This window comes from Brassica napus, chromosome C5, assembly GCF_020379485.1.
Source record: "Brassica napus cultivar Da-Ae chromosome C5, Da-Ae, whole genome shotgun sequence".
NCBI lineage: Eukaryota > Viridiplantae > Streptophyta > Magnoliopsida > Brassicales > Brassicaceae > Brassica > Brassica napus.
The window spans coordinates 39,218,088-39,235,875 of NC_063448.1; the positions used below are offsets into that span (position 1 = coordinate 39,218,088).

A 17,788-nucleotide genomic window follows, 5' to 3' on the forward strand; every position below is an offset into this window, starting at 1 on the left:
GAGATTGGGAGTTTGGGACCCATAAGCCCAAACATAAACTCCCCGCCATAAACTAACACCCAAAAGGATGCTTTGTTATACAAAGCAACTTCACGTTTTACATATGACTTCCAGACAACAAAACATATACATTGGTGGTATTGCTCTAGTTGCATTGGTCCCCAAAACAAATAGATTGATGGAATCAGTTAGGAAGTTATGTGATAAACATCTTTAAAAACAAGATCTAAACCATATATTCTAACTCTTTTTTTAGACTCACTGTTAGTAGATTGGTGGGTTTACTTTAATTGCACTGGTTCATCTCTATCTATCTTATTAAAGTAGAAGTATTTTAAGTTTTTATTTGACAATATAGATAGCAGTTAAAAAAAATAGTGTTGTTTGGAAACATGGATAGCAGTAAGTTACGGAAAAAAGTAACTGACATTTTTTTTTGTCATCGACTTATACAGATTCATACTGACTCTGTAAACCAAACCGGGTGATCTGTATCCATGTGAACGACGAAAGACGGCTGCTTCCTAACACTGTGTGCTATTCTATCCGCCTTTGTATTTTGCGTCCGTGGTACATAGATAATCTCTGATCGGGTGAAACTCTCTTTTAGATTCTTGACATCTTCCAAATAATTTGCAAAAGCTGGTCATTCTTCTGGTTCCGAAACCATCTTCACCAATTGAGAACAATCCGTTGCAAACGTGACATGAAATTGACGTAAATTCCTCATACATACCATTGCCCATAGTAGCGCTTCCATCTCTGCATGAAGGGGAGATAGACTATCCCGAACATTCATTCCCCCCAACAATCCATCGAATCCTTCTAAAGTGTTGTACCAAGCTTGTCCTGAAAAAGTATCACCCTCTTTCCATGAGCCATCCACAAAACACCATCTTCCTGGAATTGACGGCAAGGTCGTATCTGCTATTTGTGGTATTGTCCTCTGCTCCTTCAAAATCTGTGTCTCAGCCCACAATGTTGATTCTGTTTCTGCCAATTTAAGCGTATCCAAAGGATCAATGTCTAGATTATTGAAAACTTTAGTATTCATAGCTTTCCAGATATACCATAGTATCCATGCAAACTGTTGATCTTTCATCTGCGGAACAACTCTCTAGAACAGATGATCCAAATTTGTGAAGAGAGCACTTGTCGGAAAGATAGATGGGTTTGATGGTTTCTTCGATAGCGCCCAAACCTGAATTTCTGAAAAGTAACGGACTTATGCTATTAAAAAAATTGGAAATTCATTACATTTTATTAAAAAGTAACGGGTTTATCCTTACTTGATATACATATTCAAATCAAAATAATAATTTAAAATTCATTTATATCATATTCAAAATTTGATTTTTACTAACATATTTTCCAATAACCATTATAAAAATGTTTTCAATATATATAAGAAATATACAATACAAAGCCCAATTTCAAACACCAACTTAAATTATGGTTTTTATATTTCACATTAAAATTTAAAAATATAATATATGTGATTATTTATATGATTGTACGTATAAAATATTATTAATTATAAGAAAACTTATTTGATGGTATGTATAAAATACGATTAATTATATGATAACACATATTTTTGTAGCCAATGATGACACATATATGATATATAATAGTGATTAGGGGTGGGCATTCGGGTTCGTTTTCGGGTCTGTTTGGGATTTTGTGTTCGGTTCAGATCTTTGAGGATTCGGTTCAGATTTGGATAACCAATTTAAATTGGTTTGGTTTAAATATTTGGATAGATAATTAATAATTATTTAAGTATTTTTGGAGTTTTGAATATATTTTAACTATTTTGGGGAAATTACATGTTTACCACTTTCATGCTACCACTTTTCATTTTCAACACCAATAAAGAGACATTTTCAAAAATACATTCTTTATTAAGTGGCAAAACACTTTTATGCTCTTGTTCTTTATATATATATAATAATAAATATTTAAATAAATTTTAACTTTTTATCGAATTATACTATTTCGAATTTCAAACCTTAAACCCTAAAACTTAACTATAAACTCTAAACCATCAATCCTAAACTCTATTTTGTTTTTAAATACGAACCCAAAACCCTAAACCCTAAACCATCAATCCTAAATCCTATTTTTTTAAAATACGAACCCTAAACCCTGAAACATCAACTCTAAACCCTAAACCCCGAAACATCAACTCTAAACCCTAAACCCTAAACCTTCAACTCTAAACCCTAAACTTCAACTATAAACCCTAAACCATCAACACTAAACCCTAAACTATCAACACTAAACCCTAAACTCTAAAAAGTAAACTCTAAACCCTAAACCCTAAAAAAATAAACCCTAAACCCTAAAACATCAACTCTAAACCCTAAACCTTCAACTCTAAACCCTAAATCCTAAACCCTAAATCCTAAACCCTAAACCCTAAACCCTAAAACCTTAGAGTTGATGTGTTAGTGTTTAGATTTGAAGGTTTAGGGTTTTAGGGTTTAGGGTTTACGTTTATGGTTTAGAGTTGATGTTTTAGGGTTTAAATTTGAAGGTTTAGGGTTTTAGGGTTTAGGATTCGAATTTCATAAAAGTATATGGTTTAGGGTTTATGTTTAGGGTTTAGAGTTGATGTTTTAGGGTTTAGATTTGAAGGTTTAGGATTTAGAGTTTAGAGTTGATGTTTCGGGGTTTAGGGTTTAGGGTTTGGAGTTGATGTTTCATGGTTTAGGGTTTAGAGTTGACGATTTAGGGTTTAAAGTTGATGTTTTAAGTTTAGATTTAGGGTTTAGGGTTTACGTTTAGGGTTTAGAGTTGATATTTTAGGGTTTAGATTTGAAGGTTTAGGGTTTAAGGTTTAGGGTTTAGAGTTGATTTTTCGGGGTTTAGGGTTTAGAGTTGATTTTTCGGGGTTTAGGGTTTAGAGTTGATGATTTAGGGTTTAAAGTTGATGTTTTAAGTTTAGATTAGTTAATCGTTTGTTTTTTTTGTCAAAGTTAATGAAAAGGTTATAAATGTCTTTTATCTTTAATTAAAGATGAGGGTAAAAGTGGTTAGTGTAAACATAAAAAGTGATACTTTGAAAATGCTATTTTTGGCAATTTCTCATCCATTTTAGATATTTACGTTTGATTATTTGTATATATTTTCAAGTATTTAAATGAACTTAAAAGTATCATATATATTCTGGATTGTTTAATATATATTAAATCTAAAAATAATTAATATATATAAGTATATAAATCTATTTTGGATACCTAAAATGCTTCAGTTCAGATCAGATTACGTTTCAGTTCTTCAAATACCAAAATTTTGAATAATGCAGATATTTAATCAATTTCGGTTCGGATTTGATACTACTTATTCGGATTGAGATCAGTTCGATTCTTCAAATTCGAGTTTTTTGTCCAACCTAAATAGTGACAAAAAAAATTGCATCATATTTTTTTTGAAATACATTCACGCTCGTCAAAATCTAGTAGACATTAAACAACTATACTCAAGTCCATAAAGCTTGCAAAGGATAAAATCAACAGCTTCGAAGAACTGTGGTTTGACAATTGGAGCAATTGGCAAGTCGTTGGTCTTCAGCCTAATTTTCCTTCTTCTGATTCCTACTTTCCAGAGTGATATTTTTCCTCTCTGACCTCTCCCATCTTTTTCTGTTTCTTGTGTTTTAATATATCTCCTGCAAGCTTTGTATTTTCTTTCCTTTGTTCACCTCTGTAAACTATTTTCTAAATGTTTAATTATGAAAGCCAGTTTAAAAAAATTCCATAAAGATTATATGTTAATAAATCTAGCTGAGAGTAAGCACACTGATAATATATACAGATAAACTCTTGCTAATTACAGCCCTCTAGTTAATTTTTTAGGGTGAATAAACCTTTCTGAAATTGTATCTCTTAGATTAATCATCCTCTCTTAATACATAATTAGTGTTGTGTACTTCCTCATAAGGTCATGCCATAATGTCGCGGGTCAAATGGTCTGTGTCGTAAAAGTAGATAAACATCAAAACACTGGCCACATCTTTTCACTTACATATTTCGATCAAAGTCACATTAATTTCCCATGCGTCCCCTTCTCAACTTAATAATCATGTTCTTGTCTTCTTATTCTTAATTAAAAAAATAAAAGAAAAAAGGAGAGCACGTGACTTGTGAAACGTGAACAGTTTGCAAAACTTGCAAAATGCATGCTTCACGTGTGTTAATTCATCCACTAATGTCAACTTCTCAATACCTACCTTTAACTTTAGTCTTGCTTTTCCCACTTCAATCCTCACTTGCATCCAGTTATGACACATTTTCTCTTAAATTTAGTTTTCATTTATTTTTAGCCATTTCGATTAAACCAGCTCGTGTTTGATGTGTGAACTATGAACTACATATACAGATGAATTATGTTATAGATTTTGAGTGGTACTGGTAAACTAGCTAGTGAGATATGGTAATCTGAGTCCATTAATTAACATAAATTATACAATTTTCCAGTTATCAAAATAAATATGTGAGCGAAAAAAAGAAATGCTTTCTGTAATGCAATAAAGTGATAAAACAAAAGAAAAAGAAAAAGAAAGGAACTGATCTTTTTTTTTTTTTTTTTTAACACCGAGAAAGGAACTGATCACCAGCCTCTTTTAGGAATCGACTTTCTATTTGTGGGAAGTGTATTAAACCAAACTTCTATAAACTCCACATGGTACAAACACTGCATGTGGCCAATATTTCTCCAAACATAAAAGTCAAAGCTCTTAATTTTGCCTTGATATTCTTTTGAAACAATTTATATACTGATAGTTCAAAAGAATTATTTTAATTTGATAAAACACAACACTGATGCAACATTAACGTATATCAGTGTATGTATTATGCATTTGCATATATATATATAGCTAACTCATATAGTTATAATTGTATACACATGAAACATGTATATTGAACAACTAAACCTTATAACAACAAATATAAATTTAATTTGTAGCACACAATATTAATACACAGAATTATGTAAATGGAGTTATTAATACATACAAACCTGACGATCAACAAATAGAATTATTAAAAAAAAACAAGTAGAATTATTAATTCATTCAATACACAAAAATATGTAAGATATATTTCACTAACATAACACTAGAATTATTAATTCATTAAATACACAAAATTATGTAAAATTAATTACAAACACTAAAACATACCACAAACGACCAAATTACAAAGGTATGCATTTTTTTGTTTCATTAATGAAAATGAAAGATGATACAGGTTGTTTAAGTCCCAAAAAAGATGGAAAAGACTTAAGGAACAAACTAGTAGATTTAAGTTTCGAAAACGAATTTTAAAGCTACAATTTTTGATCAAATCACCGCTAAAGCGGATAGGAAATCCGACGACGCCAATCGGCACGAGCCCCACCTTGGTAAAAGGTGTGGCACGTGCCACATACTGATTAATATAATTTTCATGTGAAATGCTAGGACATATAAAAATATGTAGCCCTTTTGGTCTAAATTGATATACCGTGTCCCACCCAAAACTAAGTTTGAAACTATTAAATTGCCTTTTTAGTTTCTACTCTTCGATACATTTTTAATTACTTTTTAATAAAATATTTTTCTTTATTTTTGTTACCTAAGACTATTTTTTATTTTCTGAGTTTTCTACGTACTTTTTTGGTGAAAGTTGTCTAGATAGTTACTATTTTATAAAATATTTTTTTCTTCCTCGTGTTTACTTAGAATTCTATTTTTTCTTTTTTTCTATAATATTTTTCTTTGCCTTTCTAATACTAAATTTCTATAAAAACTATAGTTTATTCTAATTTTAACAATTATTCTACTATTTTTAATTTTTCAATACTTAGATTAACAAAACTAAGAGAAATAAAGGTTTTAACTATTATATGCAGTATATAATTTATAACATTACTTAAAATGAAGATTTAAATTTGTGAAAATTAACTATCAAGAATAAAAAAAATATTGTTTATATGGTTCATTTAAAAATAAGATGTAAAACTCAAGTCCCTAATGTTAATTTTTGTAAAAAAAAAAAATTCAGTTCCGTTAATTATTTAATAATTTAATTTTATTTATTGTGCCACACATTAGAATTTTTTTTTGATCCGCCCCTACTCCCGACGACGCTTCAAAACAACGAACTCTGGTCAGAGTCCCCCGAAGACGCTTTGAGCACAAACCGAATACAAGATCAGAGAGACTCGCTTTGGTCCTTAAGTCTTTGGTCAGATGAAAACCTGTAAATGATAGATAAAACTTGTGAATGTTCTAAAACTTATTTTTAAAATTCAAGTCTTTCTTAGAACAAAATTTACAGCTATAGAAAGTTTGGACTTGAATTTAGGTACATATAGTTTACATGATAGTTCAATAATACATGGTTTGACTATTCTGACGTTAATCGGGAAGCATTCCACTCGAATCAAGCGATATGACAGTCCTAAACGTATTCTTATTTAAACTGATCGAATCAGTCCTAAACATATATATAGATTACAAAGTTATAACCTGTATGTAACTCAAGATACTTCCTCAGACACTTTGATTGATATATGCATTCTTACCGGTTCCGCCTACTTTTTCCTTTAAAATACCTTTTCCTTCGTGTTGAAAACATGAAGCACGTGACCAGATTTGCAGATATTTGTTATTTTTAATTTCCTCAAAAAAAAATAAAAGTTTATAGCACGTTCTTATTCAGACTTTATATGCAAGTATTTCTATAACTTGACTTCCATAAACTGACCAAGCAAGAAGAATCTTTACGCAGAGAGGATCATATGGAGAATTGCAGCTTAGATCTCTGCCTATCTCCAGTGACCTCTTCACTTCAATCTTGTCACCGAGATTCCAAGTGAGTTTTTCTTGTTCAGTTCCAACTTCATTATATTGCCTCCATTTAAACCTCTCTTCTTAACTCGTTTTGCTATGTACAGGGTTAGTCAATCTTTAGCCACGAGAACTAAGGAGATCAATGCATTCTATAATGGGAGAGTACGAGAATACGATCTCGTAGAGATCCAGGTAGCTTCTCTATCTGCTCTTGTACATATGTTGTCGATTTATTCTTTTTTTTTATTAATGATTGATAAATACATTGATGAACATACGAAGATAAGGGCGGTAATAGAGATGGCGAGCAAGGAGCGTGACATAACGGTGTTAGAGTTAGCACCGGTTAGACTAGAATCGCCCTTAGTGTTTCCGGTGAAGAGATCAGTGGAGAGGTTTTTGGAGAAGAGAAAGAAGAGAAGCAAATATGTTACTACACCTTACAGTTACACTTGCAGCTCCACGTCTTCCTCCTCTTCGCATCATTTCTAAAACCCCACTTATTTTTGTCATTTTTCCGTATACTCAACGGTGAACTTCGAGTTTTTTTTTCAATCTTGTTTTTAAATCAAGATGTTTCATTTGTATAAAACTCGGATCATTTGGATCGCTTGTATTAGTTGTGTTCTCCTCATCTATAATAGCATATCATTTAGTAAAATACGAAAAATGCACACTTTAACAAACAAATATAGAGAAACATTTAAAAAGTTATAACCTTTTGTTCGTATTAATTAAAAAAGTGCTCTGCTGATTTGTCACGTAATTAGAATGCTAATTTTATTTACGTGGCAGTTTGAGAATCAAATGAGAACTAGATTTTGACCCGTGCTTAGAAAACGCAGACTTGTTTGTTTTTCATTTATTGATCGAAAACTGATTTACAAACTACCATTATTTTTGTTTTGAACCATAACAATTGAGTTTTTAGGTTTTTATCATTTGTTTTTTTTTTCTTTTCAAAATATGGTATTTTTTCGAAATATGGTAGTTGTTCTAATAAAGTTTGAGTTTTAAGATTTGTTTCATATTCGACCTAGATTCATGGTTGAACCTATAGATCCGATACATCGTATATAATCCGGTTCAGATTTAATTAAAAATCCGATATACCCCGGTAAAAACCAAAAAACTCACTATTAACCTGCGATCTGATACCATTGATCCGAAAAAACATAAAATATCTGATAGTGTTTTTTAGAAAAAATTGATTAAATGACTCATATTTCTTTTAATATTACATAAATTAGTGATTCCTTAGAATTTGATGAAATTTTATTATGTCATCCAAATAAAAAAATGATAATATAAGAAAACTTATTGATATGACAACATTAGTTTATTTTCGTTATTAATAACCTATTATAAGTTTATGTTTTTATTTTAGATTTAAAATTTTATTTTAAGATAGTTTTTAAAATATTATTGAACACTCGTAATTGCCATATCAATATTATGTATAAAATGACATTATACATGAAAAAAATGATATTCAAATATGTATATGATATATGATTTAGGATAAAAGATTTTGGTTTGTATTGAAAATCTGTATAATATTCAAATGATCTATTTTAAATATTGATATGTATATTTAAGAAAATAATATTTTCATGTTTGTTAATTTATTTATAGTTCATAATATATTTATACTTATATTAAATTTAAAGTTAGTATATATTTTAAATATATATATATATATATGCCCATTATTTATAGATTCATTTAGGTGTATCTGTAGGCCAAAAACCAAAATACTTAAATGTCATTAATGAATTTTATTAATCCCCTATAAAAATAAGGGTATTTTTGAGAAAATTGTAATTTTTCATTAAGGGTAAAATTTGGGAATGATCTTCTTTTAATAGTATTGATTTTTTTAGTCAAAAACTAAATTGCTAGGAAATGTTATATTATATAGTATGTCCATTATAGACCATTCATTTATCAAATTGAAATTATTATATATTATTTCCTTGAATAAAACCAACGAAATTACCTTGTGATTAAGATATATATGACGATTAATGATTTTAAATAATAAAGATTTGCTAACAATTTGTATACTTTCTATCATTTTTGTTTAATTATTTATTATTAAAATAAATTACATAATTACATTAATCATATAATAAAATTTTAGATTTTTTTTTTGTATAAATTGTATTTTAAAAAATTTCAAAACGAGTATAAATTACTAAAACTGTTGAAAGTCTCACATAAACTTTTGTGATCAAGGTTTAAATTTTTTCTATAATAAGATACAATGATTATAAAATCATATGAATAAATAATTTTATTTTAATAGGTGTCGATGTTAATATATATATATATATCATATCGTTTAAATTAAACTATACATCATATGAAAATACATACTTATATTTTGATATCTTTGTTGAACATATATACAAATGTTAATATTTTAATTTTGAAATCTTCATTATTTTTTTAAAATGATTATAAATTATTGAAACCACTAAACATTCCACATTAAAAAAAATCATTGGTGTAAAATTTTGCTACACAAATATAAAAATAATCATAAAATCATATGAGTAAAAACCTCATTTAATAAATATTCATATTAAAAGTATAATATATATCTATGTTAATATCATTTAAATTTAATCATATATCATATACGATAGATAAGATTGTTTGTTTTGATTTATTTACCGTAAAATGATTGCGGATAAACAAGAGCGGTCGTTTGATTTATATGCGTATACCGATTTATTACATAATAGTAACTGATTTTTTAGTTATTTAATATATAATTATTATTTTATTATTTCATAATATGCAGAAAAACATAAAATAAACAATAAATATAAAATATTTATTCTGCTCATGGTCCGGATCTCAACCTAAGTATTTATCTTTTTAATAATTTTAAATTTTAAATCTTAAACATTTTCTAAATCTCAGGCCAAAACAAAATAACGAAATGAGAATAAACTCAAAAATCAATATTTATATCAAGCAATAACCAAAATGAAAAAAACGACACAAAAACGAGAAAAATATTGAAGATATATAGGATTGGCACGTGAACGTAAACTTGTCATAACTATAATTAACTTTTAAATTGCTAAATCATGATATCAAATCGAGCTGCTATAATTTCATTGTAACTAAATAGTAGACCTGAGAATTTCCGGCCTAAACGTTAGGTTCTTATGCGATAAGTGATTTTTTGACCAAAAATATTTATAAAAATGGGATCAGCTCATGAGTAAACAAATTATTTAATTAACTATAAAAATTTTAAAGGCCAAAAATATTTATTCGATCAAGGATATAAATTTTATTTATCCATACGATATTTCTTAAATAATTTTCATATAAATTCACTCTGCGCAAGGCGCATGTCTCATCCTAGTCTACATTATAATGATGCACTTTGTTCACTCTTCAGGACGTCACGTCAGCGTTTTGTGGACCTCACTTTTAAAAACTATGTAAAAATATCATGTCCATGGCTCGAACCCGGGTTACTGAGATATAAACACCAACATTTATACCACTAAACTAAAGGATACTTTGGACATTGATGACCGAAACTAATATATATTTATGAAGGTCGGAAGCCCTTGCTTCTCTGGCTTCCTCTGAGGGTCGGGCCTACAAGTGTATTATGGATTTTATTTTTAAGTGGGATTCTTCATGTTATATGAAAAAAGCTCAAGTTTGCAACAATTATAGTTTTCTCATATTATAAACTGTCGTTGTTTAACATGAGTTAGAGTTCTTTTCATCATTGTCTCAGACAAGTCTGAGTTACAAAGTTGCGCCGTGTGTCTGTTCGTAATCTATTTTTTCACCGGTGAACTCTTCATCTCCCCCATCTTAAATTGATTGATCATAAATGTTCCTGATTTCTATCCCCTCTGTAAACCCTATATATATGATTCTCATTGTTGATGAACCCAATCTGCATCTCGACAAAACTCATTGATTCCTCTTAGCTTTAACCATCTTCTAGAAAATGCCTCTCTCTGTCTCTCCAGTTCCTCAAACCGATGTCTCCGGCGTTCGTCACTCAACCTTCGAGTCTCTCCGTCTTGGTCGTAGTAGTCAGAGCATAGCCTCTGGCCTCCTCCGCTTCTGAGATTCCCTGAACTTCAAGAAAGACGTGGAGTTTATGGGAATCACGGTTCTCTTCCTTGATGAAAAAGTAAGTTAATTTTCGATCTATCACACTTATTTAACATAATTGTTTTTAATTGATTTTCTGATTTTTTGTTGAATAATATTATTTGCAGATTCCGTGATTCATGAGTTTATTACCGTCGGACCTGCTAATCATTACATGTCATCTTTGAAAGCCGGTTCCATTGTGAAAGTCGATTGTTTTGAGGTTGCTAGGTGCTCAAGCATGTACAAGATAACTGATCATCCATTCGTCATTCGTTTCATCTCACCAACCATTATTGATGAAGTCATCACAAGTGCTCTTGAGATCAATCTCTAGTCATGATTAGATTGTTCGACAATCTCCAAGTGATTGCGAACACAAACCTAAAATTTCCAGGTATATTATCATATTGCATATGGGTTTATATTATGTTTCGAAATCATAACTGATATTTCAACTCGTAGATGTGGTTGAGCAAATCCGTTTTTTTCAGGGCTCTGACCTCACCAAAGAAACAACTCGAGTCGTTATCCATCTCCTCATTGATCCGTAAGAAACAATTAACACACAATTCCCTTTATATTACTGTCTATATTGTGCTAACATCAATAATCAAAAATATTTCCTACCCAATATATGTGGTCGTCTATTTATCTCCTTTACTTATCAAACTAATTTTACACAAACCTTTATTTTACAGCTTAAAAGAAACCACAACAACCCAAACAATCAAAACACCAAAAACTAGAATCCAAAAAAACGAATCATTAATGATCACCTCTCTTTTTGTCTAATCTTACAAATAAACTTCAAAACAAATATACCAAACCAATCACCTCAACTAAAACTTAACGACACATACATCGAGTCAGCTAAACAAATACAAACTACACGGCCAACTATTTAACAATTTACAAACTTTCTTTCGCAGATGCTTACGAAGAAGACGAAGACGACAATCAAGATCAGTGAAATTACCTAAACGAAAAAGCAGAGTAAGTAATGAACTATGATAAATACAACTAACAATGATTTTTTTTTACATATTACCCATCAAATAAAAGAGAAACAAACACAACCACACCATGAGATACAAGAGACAATCCCGACAGACACAAAGGCGGCAACAACATCTCCACCTGCTCACTCCTCTTGTCTTATGAAAATAGCTTACATGCCCAATGTCAACAAGCCAATGCTATTTTCTTCTTATGAAAAATACATATATTCGTTTAAAACCCATTAAGGTCCAAATACTCAGAATTATCACTCATTTTATAGTTATTTCTACAAGTCTTCATGTATTTGTTTTAAAGGTTCGGTAAAAGCAACAAGTTTAAAAATAAATACATATAACAAACATAATAAGAATAATACAAATTATTACTTAATACACACAACTTACACAACTAAACTGGAGAAAAAAATTCGAGAAAAATATCCAACAACCTTAATATAATCTATGTACTCTCAACAATACAAAAAACAAATTAAAAAAACAAACAAACAATAAATCTCAGTGACACAGCAAGCAACACCACAAACTATATCAATCACATTACTAACACAGTTTAATCCTTCATAAGTGGAGAACAATGCATACATAGTTAATTATCACAACTCTAACCCTATAACAATAAAAAACTTGAAAAACAATGATCAACCCAAAAAGCAAAATTCACGACTACAATAACCTTAACAAATATTAAGATGAAACAAAAATTATGTCCACAAACTCCGCTCTTGCGCTTATTAATGAGAGAATGCAAAAATGAAGCTAGGCGGATACACCAACGAGTAGCACAGCACTAACAGAGTATATAACTAGCATAGGAACTTGTAGATTACACGTCGTTCAACGAGTAGCCCAGCACTAACAGAGTATATAACTAGCATAGTGATCTTGTAGATTACACGTCGTTCACCATCTGCGCTTAGTCATTCACCATTACAAAAACTTTGTCTTATTGCATCAGTATAAGAAACGAGAAAGTCAATTCCAATAATAAGATAGATACTTTCAAGATTCTGTATGTACCAAACAATACTTGGTAAAACCAAAGAAAAATACTAAACCAGCTCTACATAAAGTGTACACTCAACTCTCATCACAAAAAAAAGTAAAAGAGGAGCCCATAAAACGAAATTTTGTAACAACCAAGCGAGAGAGGCAACAATATAAGTAAGAAAGAAAGAGATAGATCCAAGAGTTTTCAAAAGAGGGTTTTGTGGGAAACATGTCAGAATAACAAACTTCTAACTCCTTTTCCCAGAGCAGCTCTGCTTCCACATCCTACAACCTGTTAATCCAAGAGATGGCTAGCGCCTAATCCTGCTCTAGCTCCAATCTCACCGGATAAAGGGGTTCATCATCATTCTACACACAAGCACTAATATCATTCCCCAAACTTCCAAATTACCCTAACAATATGGAGTTTTCAACATAAAGAGAGCAACAACATATAGCTCCCTACTCCATGTTTCACATTCTTTCCCATCATCTTTAATACACAAACCAAGCAGAGTTTGCATTTGTCAACCATATAATAACAATAAAAAGAGTTCAAAGTTAAAAAAAAAAAAAAAAGAGAGATCAGAATCTAAAAGCACTTGTCACCACCTGGAACCCTTGTGAAAAAAGATTCCTACACCTCCGCCAAGTTACTTACAAGTTTGGCTCCCGAGTCCACCACACACATCCCTTCACTGTTTCACACTTCTCTCTCTCTCCCTCTCTCTCCCCTTATGATCAACCCATCACAGATTCAGAGTTGATCTGACCACCCCTTGCATGCGACGCAGACTCACTAACGGCCGACGGTTTACGACCAAAGTTTAACAAATAGTTCCTCTGGTCGTCATTGGTATGACGGAGGCTCGCACGTAAAAGCTCAGCGGGCATTTCTCTCTTTATCGCCAGCTCCAAAACATCCGCTGCACTCCCTTGGTTCTGCCTACGGATCGTCTCATACTTGCTCCTGCAGTATTTAGTAAGCAGGTTGAAGAACTCATTAAACGAGGCTCTCCATAGGCCATCATTAGAGCTCCCATGGACGGCTCGAGGAACCACCACTACTTCAGCAGCTCTCTCGAGAAGTGATATCAAGACAACCGAAGCACCATCCCCAGAAGAGCTTCCAATAGGACGCAGAGGTGGCTGCTCTGAAGAACAAACCACAGCTGCAAGGCAAGCACTCAGCGCTCGGAGGTCCATAGCTTGAACACAGACCGTGACTGCCTTGGCAAGATTAGCAATCGTCTCTGCTGCTAGAGTATCCGAAGGCAAGCCGCCGAAGAGAAACCTCAAGTGGCGGAATATAGCCATACAGACAACTCGAGCAATCTCAGTGCCTGGAACTAGAAGCTGTATGTACTTCGTAAGCATTTTCCGACCCTTTGGAAGAGTTGCTATACGCAGAAACACAACATCATCCTTAGCAGTCAGCCCTGACTTCTGACCGGTTTTGCTGAACGGATCAGCAAGCTGAAGTGCCGTCGCTAGACCTTCAAGGAGGATCTGGCGTTTTCTCTTCACCTGAGCGCCTCCGTCTTGAGGCCTTGTGGACTGGAGAGTCCTGTCAATGTCAACTATGTCGATAAGAACTCCTAGAGCATCTTCAATTGTAACCCTAGCTGCCACAAGTGGTTCCTGCTCCAAATGTTTCCCTGAGCCCTTTTGATCATTAGAACCAGGAGAAGAAGAAGAGTCAACCTCAAGCAAGGCACGTGGCCTGCGAATATAGGGAAGCGTGATCTTCCCAAGAGCATCTACATGAACTTGTTGTTGATGCTGTTCAGAACTATTATTACGGGACTTAGGTTGGTGGTGGTGGTCTTTCAACTGAGAAGGGTAGAAGAGAGTGATTGCTCTACTAGATCCAGAAGACTTCTTGGCAAGGCGAGCTTGGTGGTAATAATCATTGACATAAGGATCGTTGCTGTGTGAATTAGAGTGCTGCATCTTGAGTATACTCTCTATTTCCTCTGAAGTCATGTACTTTGATCTAAACTGCAATCCACTCTCGCTTTTCTGACTAGCTGCGTCTGATGCCTGTTGAGATATGCCTTTGTTCTTTCGACTCCTATGAGAAGACTTATGCTTGTGTTGTTCCCTAACTTCACCACCCCCAAAAGAGACTTTACGTGATGGTGATGGATAAGACCTGTACAGCTGAGACTGTAGCGCTGCAAGCTGAGCATACGATTGTCTCTGCTGGAGAGCCATCATATGTTGCGACATAAGATCAATTCGAGGAGGGAATTGTTGTTGTTGCGCCAGACTATGTAATAAACCAGAATGATCTCCGTGGAGAAGACCAGGATCAGTGACCCAATGAGGTTGCACAACGTTACCAAGGGTAGGACCACACGAGGCATATCTAGCCAAATTACCACCATAGTGAGGCCCGTGTGAGGGTCCTGAAAGATGAAATCTAGAGTTTGACAGCGGGGAAGGTGGGGTGAAATTCATCTGAGAACCGCTGGGAAGAGAAGGAGCGCGGTGGAGGCTTCCAGGTGAAGTCTGCTGAGATCTGCTGCCTGGCGGGGGAAAGGAGGTGAAAGTTGATTCTGGTACAATGATTGGTTCACTATTGTAGTGTTGCAACGGTGGTGGCTGCTGAGGGTAAGAGGATGTCCTGTATAAAGGTTGTGAATGAGCAGATGACTGTGGCTGCGAGGACCATCTGTTAGCCTCTTGATCTTGCTCGTCCAACCAGTTTGTGAGCTCTGTATCGTGAGTCCAATCGGTGGCAGAAGAACCTAAAGATGAAGTACATTCAGGTTAAGAAGAACCCTAAAGGTATACAGTATACAGTAGTAAGCAAGTTAAGAATTAAACTCACTCTCTCTTGAAAAGGAACCAGATCCTCTGTCACCAATAACTCCAAGGTGTTTGGGTCCTGTGACATTTCTATTTAGCTACACAAAGAAAATAAGTAGATTTAGAATCACTAACAAACAAGAGTTCAAAGCTGAAGAACAAGAACAGGTATAACATGGCAGTTAAAGATATTAAGATCACTAAAAAAGCAGTTTTTGCAACAAAAAAGAAGTTAAAAAAACCTTTGCAAAAGTCGTGGCAAGATCATCCATGTCAGATAATGACCCTAAACCTGCACCCTGCAATAATCAACATGTATGTATTAGTAAAACATCATCACGTGGTAGCTTTCAGAAGAGAAAACACATTACCTCTCCTTTATTAAACAAGTGATACTCGTCATCATCAGGAGAAGTATGTCCAAGAACAGGAGCGACCACTTCGTCATCGTCAATGCCTCCTAATGACATTTCGTCAAGGTTTTGCCCAAAAAACTCATACTGAGATGCATCAAAGAGCTTACTATTTGAATCTGCAGATACAAAACACAGCCAGTTTCAGCAGACAATGCCACAAACACATGGACTTAAAGCTCTAAGACTTTCAATCAAAGGGATAACAACAACAAAAGCAAAACTCAAAAAAAAAAAAAAAGAGAGAAGCTTTTTAGTATTCAAAAAGGTTTGATCATTCATGAAATTGGAGAACAAGAAGAACAACTACACAAAAAAAAAAAAAACAGATCCCATACAGACATAATCTACAGGAAAACACAAGACCAGACAGAAGACAATTAGCATAAATTTCATCCCTTTATGTGCTTTTCTCACTCGTAAAACGAACCACAAAGCAACACGGATCTCAGCTAACAACACAAAGAGAAGAAAGAAACATCCTTTCGATGAGATAAAAAGGGAGTGACCTGAGGAAGAGCGAACAAAGTTGTACAAGTCCCTGGAATCAGATCTCTCCATGATCGGAGGATAAAAAGAGCGAAACTTTAGAAATTAGAGGATGCGAGAGAAGGAAGAGAAGTCGTATTCCTTCGCGCTAGGGTTTTCCCAGATGGGGACGCGGAGAGAGAGAGATGAGATTGGTTTAGGGTTTTCAATTTTGAAGGGATAGACACAAGTAAACTTGGAAAGAAGGAAGATCTCTCTCTCCGCGTTCGTTAAACAAGAGAGAGAGAGAGGGAGATGAATGAAGGAAGAAAGCTTTGGCCTTTGTTGATATCTTCTGTTTTCTTCGCCGTGTCTTTCATCGACACATGACCTTTGCCTAAATCCACACTCCTTTTTTTTTTCTTTTCTTTTTTACATTTATTTTTATTTCACTTTTGTTACTTTGATAAATTAAATAGTCTTAAATGCTTGTTAAGAAAAATCATTATAAATGGTGAAAAAAAAAACACAAATCAGACATATGTAATGTACATAAAACTTAATATTATTAGTTTAAATAAAACTAATATATAGAATATATTTGATTATAAACACAAATCAAACTAATCAAATACGAGAGCATAATATCCAGAGTCTCTCTCTTAAACTCTCTATTTCACCAAAAAAAAAGAAGAGAAAACCCTAGCTCCGCTGTTTGGGTGGCCGGTGCGCCTCTCCGTCTCCGCCCCCCTGTTTGCTTTGCTTTCTTCATCTCGCCTCTCTCCAGTCCCTCTCTCTGTGCTTCCTTTCTCGAAGCTCTAGGCCTCTCCCTTCCGCGGTTCATATCTGGTGAGTTTCGGCTCGGAGTCTCGGAAAAGCTTAGAGATCGGCGTCTTGAGAGGTTTCTTTGGTCGGGTATGGCGGTTGTGGTTTTCGATCTGGTGTCAGATCTGGCCTTTGGAAGGGTTCTCTCTTCCTCTATCTCCTCTGCTCCTCCTTCTCGGCTTGGGTGAGATAGCTTTCTCGATCTGCATCGTCGTCGGGATTCATCAGACGGTGGAGGTTCGGTGTTTCTGTGCTTGTTCTTTGGCTTCGGCGGCGCG

At 33.4% G+C, this 17,788-nt stretch overlaps 2 protein-coding genes across 2 annotated transcripts; one reads left to right on the forward strand and one right to left on the reverse strand.

Moving 5' to 3' along the window:
• Positions 1–4,782: 4,782 nt before the first annotated feature.
• Positions 4,783–7,542, forward strand: BNAC05G30270D (protein JAZ13). The gene is made up of 3 exons (XM_013858683.3): positions 4,783–6,863; positions 6,946–7,033; positions 7,124–7,542. Exons 1-3 carry the CDS (start codon positions 6,790–6,792, stop codon positions 7,331–7,333), a joined length of 372 nt encoding a protein of 123 aa, XP_013714137.1. The 5' UTR covers positions 4,783–6,789; the 3' UTR covers positions 7,334–7,542.
• Positions 7,543–12,964: 5,422 nt separating this feature from the next.
• Positions 12,965–17,061, reverse strand: LOC106418214 (protein PAT1 homolog 1). Its single transcript, XM_013858877.3, has 5 exons — positions 16,727–17,061; positions 16,176–16,336; positions 16,047–16,103; positions 15,827–15,902; positions 12,965–15,743 (listed from the first exon to the last, which is right to left on the reverse strand). Exons 1-5 carry the CDS (start codon positions 16,776–16,778, stop codon positions 13,732–13,734), a joined length of 2,358 nt encoding a protein of 785 aa, XP_013714331.3. The 5' UTR covers positions 16,779–17,061; the 3' UTR covers positions 12,965–13,731.
• Positions 17,062–17,788: the final 727 nt, after the last annotated feature.

Coding starts and splice junctions, on each gene's coding strand:
- BNAC05G30270D (XM_013858683.3), top strand. CDS start 6,790: ATGGAGAATTGCAGCTTAGATCTCTGCCTATCTCCAGTGACCTCTTCA. Junction 6,864..6,945: donor TCTTGTCACCGAGATTCCAA/GTGAGTTTTTCT, acceptor TGCTATGTACAG/GGTTAGTCAATCTTTAGCCA. Junction 7,034..7,123: donor ACGATCTCGTAGAGATCCAG/GTAGCTTCTCTA, acceptor GAACATACGAAG/ATAAGGGCGGTAATAGAGAT.
- LOC106418214 (XM_013858877.3), bottom strand. CDS start 16,778: ATGGAGAGATCTGATTCCAGGGACTTGTACAACTTTGTTCGCTCTTCC. Junction 16,337..16,726: donor CTTTGTTCGCTCTTCCTCAG/GTCACTCCCTTT, acceptor TTGTATCTGCAG/ATTCAAATAGTAAGCTCTTT. Junction 15,903..16,046: donor TTGCCACGACTTTTGCAAAG/GTTTTTTTAACT, acceptor TTCTTTGTGTAG/CTAAATAGAAATGTCACAGG.